General features: G+C 38.2%; 1 protein-coding gene across 2 annotated transcripts; it reads right to left on the reverse strand.

The window, feature by feature from the left end:
- Positions 1-333: 333 nt before the first annotated feature.
- On the reverse strand, positions 334-11727 carry LOC118485605 (diacylglycerol kinase 4-like). Of its 2 annotated transcripts, none has more exons than XM_035981909.1 (7): positions 11436-11727; positions 10641-10728; positions 10472-10547; positions 10313-10395; positions 9711-9816; positions 856-874; positions 334-564 (listed from the first exon to the last, which is right to left on the reverse strand). In XM_035981909.1, the coding sequence occupies exons 1-5, from the start codon at positions 11459-11461 to the stop codon at positions 9775-9777; spliced, it is 315 nt and encodes a 104-aa protein (XP_035837802.1). In that variant the 5' UTR covers positions 11462-11727; the 3' UTR covers positions 334-564; positions 856-874; positions 9711-9774. The 2 variants fall into 2 exon arrangements, with proteins under 2 accessions (XP_035837802.1, XP_035837801.1); XM_035981908.1 differs by having other exon boundaries at positions 334-561; positions 11436-11725.
- Between the last annotated feature and the right edge of the window lie 762 nt (positions 11728-12489).

Genomic DNA, 12489 nt, shown 5'->3' on the forward strand with positions numbered 1-12489 from the left:
ATAACTTTTTATTATTTAATATATAAAATTATATTTATTCAACCCGTACAATAAATGCGGTTTTTCAAGATATATTGTTTTATTATTTAGTATATAAAATTTATTTATTCAACCCCGTGTAATACACGGGGTTATAACCTAGTTAATGTATAAAATAGACAAAAATAAACAAAAACATAAGGAAAAGATCACGTATTTGCCATTGGGACGATAACATCATCCTGTCCGGTTCTACGTCGAAGAATCAAACAGCATTAAAACAGCACCCATTCCGAGATGAACGACTGAAAACCATCATTGCGAATGCACTCGTTTTTAGTCGTTTATCTTGGAATGGGTGCTGTTTTAATGCTGTTTCATTCTTCTACACAGAACTGGATAGGATGATGTTATTTGTTATTATTATCTTGCGGTTGCGCTCGCTGCGGCTTCAATAGTACCAACACTTCCACCATGATAAGTGTTTCTCAAAACAACCATCGCAAGATTACCACTGGACAGTCGTGCCATCAGCATAGCCAGCTCATTTGCTTCAGTTACAGAATTGACAAAATACACCACCTGCTATATAAATCTTATATTATTATAATATCAAATTTTAAAATATTAAGCAGCAGGTTCTTGTAACATAAAACCTAATGACACTTCTATATCTTAGCTTTTAATGGTGTTTTAATTTGTGTTTAGAAAGTAATCATGTAATAGAATAATCAAAATCAGCTAATCATTAGAAAAATTACATGCAAAATGACCCCTAATAATCAGAACCACTTTTATTGCATATACCCCTAAACTGATTATTAGGTCAAACTAATCTTGCAGAAATAATAAAGTTACATCATTTAATTTAGTCACCTGTTCAGCAAGAAGTGTGTAACACCCCGAAAATATAAATCTTTATATAAGAATATAAGGATTTCATAAACAAGAAATAAACATGTAGAAACTTTAACCTAGTTAAAGTTTACAAGTCTTGAAAATAACCTACACTTAGTTAAAACTCTAGTATTTAAAAAGAAATGGTAGTTAAGGGACTAATCTTGCCAAGAATCAAAAGTTTAGTTTTAATTGTAACAAAACTAAACCAAACACACCAAATTGGTGTGTCTGGTCGACAGAAACAAGAGAAGGGGCGACCCCCATTGTTCCAAAACCCTAAAGTCACAATTTCTTGCAATTGGAGGCTCAAATCATAACCAAAACGAAATCCAAGCTTAGAATTGTGTTCCTCATCGCAAGAGGATTAAGAGGTATGAAAAATTTTGTGAGAATTCACTACTTGAAATCCTCATGAATCTAAGCAAATCTGAAATTTTGTGATGCATGACAGTAATTAGTTAGACTAAAGATGATATAGTGTCTAGGATTAAAACCTAGACAACTATATATGAAATCATGCCCTAATTCTGGAAAATTCCATGAATCCATGGGTGTTAGGTTATGGGTTTTATATGTTGATGATGAACATTAGGATTTTGATGTGTAATCCTAGTATAAATTTCATTATAAGAAGTAACTCCTGTGATATTGATACTAAATGTATGCGAAAATTACTATTATAGTGAAATTTGATGTCGAATCATAAAGTCATGAACTTGTTTATGAAGGTAGAAAAATCTGACCCGCTAGGTGTTTGTAGAAATGCCTAAGTGGGGATTTAAATGTGAAATTTGGATAAAAACGCAGATTTGATAATGGTCCATAATTATGTGATTGTGGTCATAAGAAGGAGTTCTAAACATGTTATAAAACTGAATCTTCTAGGCAAAGAGTCCGGTTCATCTAGCGGACAAGCCGGAGGGAGTTCACGAGGAAAAGACGCGCTCTAAAAGGTATGAAATTTTATTGTTTCATCACATTATACGTATTATCAGCCTTATGCGTTGCTTGAAAGGAAGGAAAGCATGAGTACCAAGAATTTCCTTTATATCATGAAATCGACTATTGCCTTAAACAAGTTATAAACATGAAAATTGAGCATCCGTAAGGTGTCTAATTTCAGCACCTAAACGGGTCAGACAAGTTCTGGAAATAAACACGAAGCATGACTTATTATATTGTGCGAATATTACTTGAAGTGTAGGCCGTGTAGCGAATACCATAGACAAACTCATAAACCTTGTTCTTATTATAGATGCTACGTTTTGGTTTGGATGCATGATCATAGTACGAAAGATCAATTTAGAAATCTTGCAATTTAGCGTGGATGTTAACTCCCGTTACATGCCCAATTAAGTTATAATTGAGTAATGTGATAACCGAAATACAAATACGAAGAACTAGCCCAGCCGTTTAATGATTTATGCGAAAGTATGCTGTTTCGACTCATAAAGAACCAGCAAAATCCTGCATTTTTAACAAGGGAGTTATGTGCAGAGTCTACCGTAAATTACGGTGGCACCGTAATTTACGGTGACCTGCAATTCTGTTACGGTGGATTCCTACTGAGTTACGGTAGGCCCCCAAATGTCCAGAAGCCACCGTAATTTACGGTGCCACCGTAAATTACGGTGGAGCCCTGTTTGATGAAATTTATTTCTTGTTTTGAATAAGTTTTCGAACCTAATCCAATTTCGTGATCTACCATGGTTAATAATACTAATGCTTGTTAAACACGTTAGCTTTCAGGTACCCAAGGGATGGATGGTGATTAAGCATGACAATCCGAACCGAACACTCTAGCAAAACGCTTCCGCATAAGATCTTTTGTTCTAAAAACCATGTAAACAATTGTAGTTAATGTCTTGGTTATGATTTTGTAAGAATTGTACATGTTTGTGGTGTCTAGTTTGGACTAAAATGATGAAAGTTTTTGTAATGTCAATATTTTGACATTAAATGCAAGGTTTTTATGTATTTAAATCTGGTTTTATAAGCTGGGTCTTACAAGTTGGTAATCAGAGCTTAAGGTTGCCAATAAGTGTTCGGTTCAAGCTTGATCAACATCCGGTAAGAGTAATTGCTTAAGTAAAATTTAAGGAGTATAGAAATAATTCACGAATATATATGCATGGAAAAGAGTGTGTAAACACACTCAAACACAAGAAAAGCATGAAACAAGAATAATAGAATCAAGAGTGTGTAAGCACACTCAAACACAAGAAAGACATGAAACAAGAATGATTGAGTCAAGTTGCGAACTTGATCAAATCAAAACAAGAAAAACATGTATTACAAATGAAATGTTTAACAATGTATGTAAACATTTCAGTATCAAAGATGGCAAGCGGAGGTGATGGTGATGCGGTGCCAAGAGTCACCGAACAAATGAGAATAGTGATTGCCGAAGAAGCTGGAAAGGCGATCGAAAACAGTTTGTCGAACTTCATTGATAAAATCCAAAATACGGTTTTATCAGTGGTAGAAGAGAGAATCAAGAAGCTAGAAGATAATTCAAATCTAGCAAGGGAAAAATCTGGGGAACGAAAACCTTGTTCATACAAGGAATTCATAGCTTGTAAACCACCCATATATAATGGGGAGGTTGATCCAATCGTGTGTCAGCGGTGGATAGGCGATATCGAGGGGGTATTCGAGAGAACCCATTGTGATGAAAATGACTACGTAGCTTATGGTACGGGTCAGTTAAGAGGTCAAGCGAAGGACTGGTGGGATAATAAAAAGAAGGAGATTGGAAACGAAGCGGCCAAGGCCATGACGTGGGAGGAGTTTAAGACGCCGTTTCTTAAACACCATAGCCCCAAAGCGGTTATAAACAAGATCAAGGAAGAGTTCATGCAACTCAGACACAAGGGTGAATCCATAGACAAGATCACGGGGGTGTTTATGGATAAAATGAAGTTCTGTGACGATCTGATAATGAACGAAGAGCAAAAAGTTTATTACTACCATAATATGCTGAGCGCAGAATATAGGGAGTTCATAACCCCTTCAAAGTATGAGACCCTTACCGAGATTGTCAATGCTGCTCGGGAAAGGGAGATTGAGTTGAAAAAGAGTATAGAGCGGGGCGAACGAAGGGCACAGGATATAAATCCAAGCCCTACCAAGAAAGCAAGAACGAATGAAACGACAAAGAAATCAGACGCAAAGAGCGGTACACCAAGTTGCAAAATCTGCGGCAAGAATCATAAGGGTGAATGTCGCTTCAAGGATAAGCCATGTCCTATATGTCGAAAAACGGGACATATGGCTATATCATGCCCGGAAAAAGTGACCGTTTGTTATAACTGTTACCGAACGGGTCACAAAAGATCAGAGTGCCCAGAATTGGCGGGAAAGAAAGAAGGGCAAGACTCAAAAAGTGAAGCCGCAAAAGCCAAAGCAAGATCCTTTCAATTGACCGCTGCTGAAGCAAAGGTCGAACCTGACGTGGTCTCAGGTACATTCACTATAAATTCAATTCCCGCACGTGTGTTATTTGATACTGGTGCGAATAAATCTTTTGTTTCATATGGGTTTATTCGACACCCTTCATTTGTTCTAACAAAATTACCTATGCCTTTAGAGGTAGAGATAGGCAATAATAAAAGCTTTATTGTCTGTGATGTATGTAAAAACTGCACGATGAATATTGATGACGAGGAATATGCAATAGACTTGATCCCGATGTCGATGGGAGAATTTCAAGTGGTAGTGGGAATGGATTGGCTATCCCATTACCACGCAAAGGTGGTTTGTTTCTGAAAGGAAATAAAACTAACGTCTCCTAGCGGAAAGCAAGTTACGATATATGGAGAAAAGGGAGGTAACCCGGTGATATGCACAATGCTAGAGGCTCGCAAACTCATGAAACATGGATGCAAGGCCTTTATGGTATATGCAAGCGAAACGGAAAAGGAACTCCTCAAAATTGGGGATGTACCGGTCGTGCGAGATTATGAAGACGTGTTTCCGGAAGAACTACCGGGGATACCGCCAGAACGGGAGGTAGAGTTCGGAATCGAGTTGATTCGGGCGCGAAACCCGTGGCCAAGGCGCCATATCGACTTGCACCGTCGGAGTTACAAGAATTGATGTCACAAATTCAGGAATTTCTTGACAAGGGATTTATCCGACCGAGTGTGTCTCCGTGGGGCGCACCAGTCTTATTCGTGAAAAAGAAAGATGGCAGTATGCGCATGTGTATCGATTACCGAGAGTTAAACAAACTCACGGTGAAGAATCGATACCCACTTCCAAGAATTGATGATTTATTTGACCAACTACAAGGAGCAAGTTGGTTCTCCAAAATCGACCTCCGATCTGGTTATCATCAATTGAAAGTCAAGGAGGAGGACGTACCAAAGACGGCTTTTCGTACGAGGTACGGGCATTATGAATTCCTTGTAATGCCCTTCGGATTGACCAATGCACCCGCGGCTTTCATGGACCTCATGAACCGGGTTTGCAAACCCATGCTAGATAAGTCGGTAATTGTATTTATCGACGACATTCTAGTATATTCAAAGAGTGAAGCCGAGCACGTGTGTCATTTGCGGGAAATATTAGACACACTCAGACGAGAGAAGCTGTATGCAAAATTCACGAAGTGTGCTTTCTGGTTACGGGAAGTACAGTTTCTTGGGCATCTCATTAGTGCTGATGGAGTACTAGTAGATCCGTCAAAGATAGAAGCTGTGTCGAAATGGAGCCCTCCAAGAAATCCCTCGGAAATCCGAAGCTTTTTAGGGCTTGCGGGATATTATCGGAGATTCATACAGGATTTCTCCAAAATTGCCTTACCCTTGACCAAATTAACTCGTAAAGAGGAAAAGTTCGTGTGGGGCATTAAGCAAGAGGAAGCTTTCCAAACACTCAAGGAAAAGTTGACCCACGCTCCGGTACTGACCTTACCGGAAGGGACTGAAGACATGGTGGTTTACTCGGACGCTTCTCAATTGGGGCTCGGGTGTGTATTAATGCAACGAGGCAAGGTCATCGCCTATGCCTCGAGGCAATTGAAGATTCATGAAAATAAATATCCGGTTCACGACTTAGAATTAGCGGCGGTGGTTTTTGCCTTAAAGATATGGAGACATTACTTGTACGGAGTAAAGTTTACCATCTTTACCGACCATAAAAGTTTGAAATATTTCTTCGACCAGAAGGAATTAAACATGCGGCAAAGACGGTGGTTGGAAACCGTCAAGGACTTCGATTGCGAAATACATTACCACCCCGGTAAGGCTAATGTAGTGGCCGATGCGCTGAGCCGCAAAACAGATTATACCCCGATACGGGTACGATCAATGCAACTGGTTGTGACTTCAAGTTTACTAGAACGAATTCGAGAAGCACAGAATGAAGCTGTAAAGGCGGAAAACTGGAAAAAGGAAAGAATTATCGGCCAAGTGAAGGACCTTGAGGTGGGCAGTCACGGCCTAAAGACTCGTTTTAATAGAATCTGGGTTCCTAACACATGTGGGGTTAAGAAGCTTCTACTTGATGAAGCTCATAAATCCCGTTATTCCATTCACCCAGGAGCGACCAAAATGTATCATGACTTGAAGCAAAACTATTGGTGGCCCGGAATGAAGCGAGACACTGTGAAATACGTGGAAAAATGCTTGACATGCCTACAAGTCAAGGCAGAACACCAAAAGCCGTATGGTAAACTCTAACCGTTAGAAATTCCGGTTTGGAAATGGGAGCAAATTACGATGGACCTATTGACCAAACTGCCTAAAACAAGTCGTGGTTTTGATGCTATTTGGGTAGTCGTGGATAGGTTAACTAAAAGCGCTCACTTTATTCCCATTCGTGAGACTTATACATCTGAGAAAATGTCGGAGGTTTACACCAACGAAATCATAGCAAGGCATGGGGTACCGATATCCATTGTGTCAGACAGAGATACTCGGTTTACTTCGAAATTCTGGCGTGAATTCCAAGAACAGATGGGAACTAAATTGTTCCTTAGCACTGCTTACCATCCACAAACGGATGGGCAGAGCGAAAGGACAATACAAACGTTGGGAGATATGCTGCGGGCTTGCATTATTGATTTTGGGGGTAGTTGGGATGTCCATTTACCCTTGGTCGAATTCGCATATAACAATAGCTATCACGCGAGCATTAAAATGGCCCCGTACGAGCTATTATATGGCAGAAAGTGTCGAACTCCGGTATGTTGGGGAGAAGTGGGTCCGCGAGGGCTGGCACCAACTGATATAATCCGAGCCACAAATGCGAAAATCGACATAGTTCGGGCACACTTGAAAGCGGCTCAAGACCGGCAAAAGGCATACGCAGATAAAAGGAATAGGCCAATTGAGTTTCAGGTTGGCGATATGGTCATGCTAAAGGTTTCCCCATGGAAGGGTATTATTAGATTCAGAAAAAGGGGAAAGTTAAGCCCGAGATTCATCGGGCCATTTAGAATCATTGAACGGGTTGGTAAGGTAGCTTATCGACTTGAATTACCCGAAGAGTTGAGTGGAATTCATAGCACATTCCACGTATCACATCTTCGAAAATGTTTGACCGACGAAACTGCTCATATACACTACGACGATATCGAAGTGGATAACAGCCTCAACTATGCAGTAAAACCAATTGCGATTTTAGATCGTAAGGAGAAAAGTTTGAGGAACAAAATGATAACCCAAGTCAAGGTCAAATGGGAGCACAGAAAAGGGTCAGACACTACTTGGGAATCCGAAGAGGAAATGCGACGTCTACACCCAACATTATTTGGTACGTAATTCGGTTTCGGGGACGAAACCCTTTTTAAGGGGGGTGGACTTGTAACACCCCGAAAATATAAATCTTTATATAAGAATATAAGGATTTCATAAACAAGAAATAAACATGCAGAAACTTTAACCTAGTTAAAGTTTACAAGTCTTGAAAATAACCTACACTTAGTTAAAACTCTAGTATTTAAAAAGAAATGGTAGTTAAGGGACTAATCTTGCCAAGAATCAAAAGTTTAGTTTTAATTGTAACAAAACTAAACCAAACACACCAAATTGGTGTGTCTGGTCGACAGAAACAAGAGAAAGGGCGACCCCCATTGTTCCAAAACCCTAAAGTCACAATTTCTTGCAATTGGAGGCTCAAATCATAACCAAAACGAAATCCAAGCTTAGAATTGTGTTCCTCATCGCAAGAGGATTAAGAGGTATGTAAAATTTTGTGAGAATTCACTACTTGAAATCCTCATGAATCTAAGCAAATCTGAAATTTTGTGATGCATGACAGTAATTAGTTAGACTAAAGATGATATAGTGTCTAGGATTAAAACCTAGACAACTATATATGAAATCATGCCCTAATTCTGGAAAATTCCATGAATCCATGGGTGTTAGGTTATGGGTTTTATATGTTGATGATGAACATTAGGATTTTGATGTGTAATCCTAGTATAAATTTCATTATAAGAAGTAACTCCTGTGATATTGATACTAAATGTATGCGAAAATTACTATTATAGTGAAATTTGATGTCGAATCATAAAGTCATGAACTTGTTTATGAAGGTAGAAAAATCTGACCCGCTAGGTGTTTGTAGAAATGCCTAAGTGGGGATTTAAATGTGAAATTTGGATAAAAACGCAGATTTGATAATGGTCCATAATTATGTGATTGTGGTCATAAGAAGGAGTTCTAAACATGTTATAAAACTGAATCTTCTAGGCAAAGAGTCCGGTTCATCTAGCGGACAAGCCGGAGGGAGTTCACGAGGAAAAGACGCGCTCTAAAAGGTATGAAATTTTATTGTTTCATCACATTATACGTATTATCAGCCTTATGCGTTGCTTGAAAGGAAGGAAAGCATGAGTACCAAGAATTTCCTTTATATCATGAAATCGACTATTGCCTTAAACAAGTTATAAACATGAAAATTGAGCATCCGTAAGGTGTCTAATTTCAGCACCTAAACGGGTCAGACAAGTTCTGGAAATAAACACGAAGCATGACTTATTATATTGTGCGAATATTACTTGAAGTGTAGGCCGTGTAGCGAATACCATAGACAAACTCATAAACCTTGTTCTTATTATAGATGCTACGTTTTGGTTTGGATGCATGATCATAGTACGAAAGATCAATTTAGAAATCTTGCAATTTAGCGTGGATGTTAACTCCCGTTACATGCCCAATTAAGTTATAATTGAGTAATGTGATAACCGAAATACAAATACGAAGAACTAGCCCAGCCGTTTAATGATTTATGCGAAAGTATGCTGTTTCGACTCATAAAGAACCAGCAAAATCCTGCATTTTTAACAAGGGAGTTATGTGCAGAGTCTACCGTAAATTACGGTGGCACCGTAATTTACGGTGACCTGCAATTCTGTTACGGTGGATTCCTACTGAGTTACGGTAGGCCCCCAAATGTCCAGAAGCCACCGTAATTTACGGTGCCACCGTAAATTACGGTGAAGCCCTGTTTGATGAAATTTATTTCTTGTTTTGAATAAGTTTTCGAACCTAATCCAATTTCGTGATCTACCATGGTTAATAATACTAATGCTTGTTAAACACGTTAGCTTTCAGGTACCCAAGGGATGGATGGTGATTAAGCATGACAATCCGAACCGAACACTCTAGCAAAACGCTTCCGCATAAGATCTTTTGTTCTAAAAACCATGTAAACAATTGTAGTTAATGTCTTGGTTATGATTTTGTAAGAATTGTACATGTTTGTGGTGTCTAGTTTGGATTAAAATGATGAAAGTTTTTGTAATGTCAATATTTTGACATTAAATGCAAGGTTTTTATGTATTTAAATCTGGTTTTATAAGCTGGGTCTTACAAAGTGTGACATTGGAGTACCCATTCTGAGATGAACGGCTGAAAACAATCACTGCGGTTGCCCCATAGAGCATTATAATATAGCAGATGACTTAAGAAACCCGCAAGTAACCCTCTACAGGCAACGCATTTCATAAATATAGCAGATGACTTAAGAAACCAAAGTATATTATGTGCGACAACAAAAACACCAACATAAATCATAAATATACCACAAGGCACAAACTAATCATGTACGTATCTGACGACCATATAACATAGAAAGATTAGAGGTGGGCACTTTGACCCGTTTTGTTTCAGATGGTTAATTTGCTTTATATTTTATCAATCACAGTCCAAATGGCCAAAGTTTAAAAACATAACTAAACATGAAATGGGTCAAACGGGTCGAAAATGAACCAAAGTGTAGTAAAGCACTTGTAACTTCTCTAATTGCACAACCTGAGCTGACTTAACCCATTTGGATCGGTATTAAATGACCCATTTTAACCCGAGCCCGTTACTTAACACATATGACGGACCCGTTTTCCCATCTTAAAAGAAAATGTTCATAACAAGATGACACAAGCAAAATGTATGATGTTTCTTGAGAAGTCAACTAAAGATCAAACCTTGTTTGAAATGGGACCTTGAGCAAGGTAAGGTTTCTCGTTCCTTAAATGATGGAAACCATAAGCCACTTGAGCATCAATTCCTAAAAACATATTAAATAATAATTAAATTTAAATATATACTATGTATTAATCCCCAAAGCGAATAAAATAAAATACCTATGCTGAAATAATTATAGAACACTCCTTGATAGCATGAAACTTTCTCAGCTAACTTCCCTTGAATTTCTACATCCTGCCAAAAGAAAAAAAAACGTATATATAACGGTTAATTAACACAAACCCTGAAAAATTTTATAACTAATCAAGAAAATTATATTTTACAAACCTGATCAAGAACAACCTCCTCTGTTTGCTTCAAAGAATGAGGTGTATCCGAATTTTCACCCGATGGCATTGATATTAGAAGTTTCCAACTTCACAAAAATAACAAATATTTTACAAACCTGATCAAGAACAACCTCCTCTGCCCCTTGGACCCCGCCAGGGGCTGCCGCCCCTGGGACCCCGCAAAGATCGTAAAACGCAATGAATAAATCAAAAACCCAGATCATGAAAATGAAATTAAAGAATTTCTTACATGGATTGAAGCCGATTTCTTCATCAATTGACGAACTTTGAATGATAGAAACACTTATCAACACTCGAATCGAACGAAATCGAGTGATTATCTCCAAAATCACCGGAAAAAACGAGATTTTTTTTATGAAATTAAACTGGGTTTTCTTCAAAAAAAAGCTGAAGAACACGTTGATCGGGTTCTGAATCATTAATTGGTGATGAAAATCGCACTATAATGTAGTGATTATTGAGATAGAAAGTGAAGAAATAGTTGAAGATGGTGGGTTTTGAAAATGGTGGGTTTTTGAATTTACTGGGTTTTGAAAAAGGAAGAAGAAGGAGTTGGATTGACTAAAATACCCTTTCTCTTTATTTTAAAATTTGCCACATGTCATAATCCTATGGCTTCCTATTCTTCCTAGCGAAAATTAACTTCCTATTTGATCTTTTCCCCAATAAATAAACTTCAAGCCGGAGTAGTCATTAATTATGATCATTAAAACAATATTATTAAACTATTAAAGTGAAAAAGTAAGATCAGCCTACGAATGTAAGATTATACCTTAAGTACCTTGACGGGCTTAACATTTGACCAGAATGCCCTTATACCCATATTGAAGCATAACTCCACAAATTCTTCCGCTAGTTTTTGCCTTATACCCATATTGTATCTACATCATGACATGATACAATTAATTATAATAGAAAGGTTGGGAATACAATTTGAAATCGGTAAATATAATAAACCTGCCACTTATATAGATTCAGGCCATCCTCGTTCATAATGCTTTTTTTAGAGTTAATTCTCTGTGTTTCTATTGTTATATTGTTATGGGTTGAGAAAACTTACCTTATCTTGATCTCCATTCTTGCTTATAACAAGGGAGCCCAATGATCTCTTGGCCTAGTGGTTAAGGGGGAGGTGGGAAGCTTTGCTTCTCTTGGAGGTCCTGGGTTCAAGTCCAGGCAAGGGGATTTTATACTAACTTGGTGATACTAACAAACTAACCACTAACCTGGTTAGCGATATCCTAACCGTAAGCCGTTCAAAAAAAAAACAAGGGAGCCCAACTATCGAGATAGACTGCCCCTTGTTATGGACCATTGGACACTTCCCTGGAATGTCTGGTCAAAGGCAGGGAAATGTTCCCTTGTAGGGAGCAATGATTTCAATCTCATTAATGCATACCTTCTCTTCAGACGAAAGAGCCGCCTATGCTCGCTCCCTTCAACGACCCCACTCAGACCATTAAATGCGACTAAGAAGTCATGTCTCTTAACCTTCTTATCGGAACAGTACCAGAGGTGTATCGGATATAAACAGGGAGATCTCCATCTTTAACCAAATCTGGGTTTAGTAGCATGGAGCATTAAACTGGGCCCAAGCCCAATACATTTGAAACAAATTAACAGGCCCAAGACGAGGGAGCCCATTGGGTGACCCTCGTCATCAATCACTAGTATTACTATCGGCAGTGTCATGATTTATACCAATTAGATTTAGATAAGTAGAATGGAGATTTTTAGAATGAATAACAACACAGCACCACTAACCTAAAGTCCCAAATTGATTTCAAAAAGGTTTTTTTTTTCCTTTTCTTTTAAACGACTTGATC

Source organism: Helianthus annuus, chromosome 13, assembly GCF_002127325.2.
Source record: "Helianthus annuus cultivar XRQ/B chromosome 13, HanXRQr2.0-SUNRISE, whole genome shotgun sequence".
Classification (NCBI taxonomy): domain Eukaryota; kingdom Viridiplantae; phylum Streptophyta; class Magnoliopsida; order Asterales; family Asteraceae; genus Helianthus; species Helianthus annuus.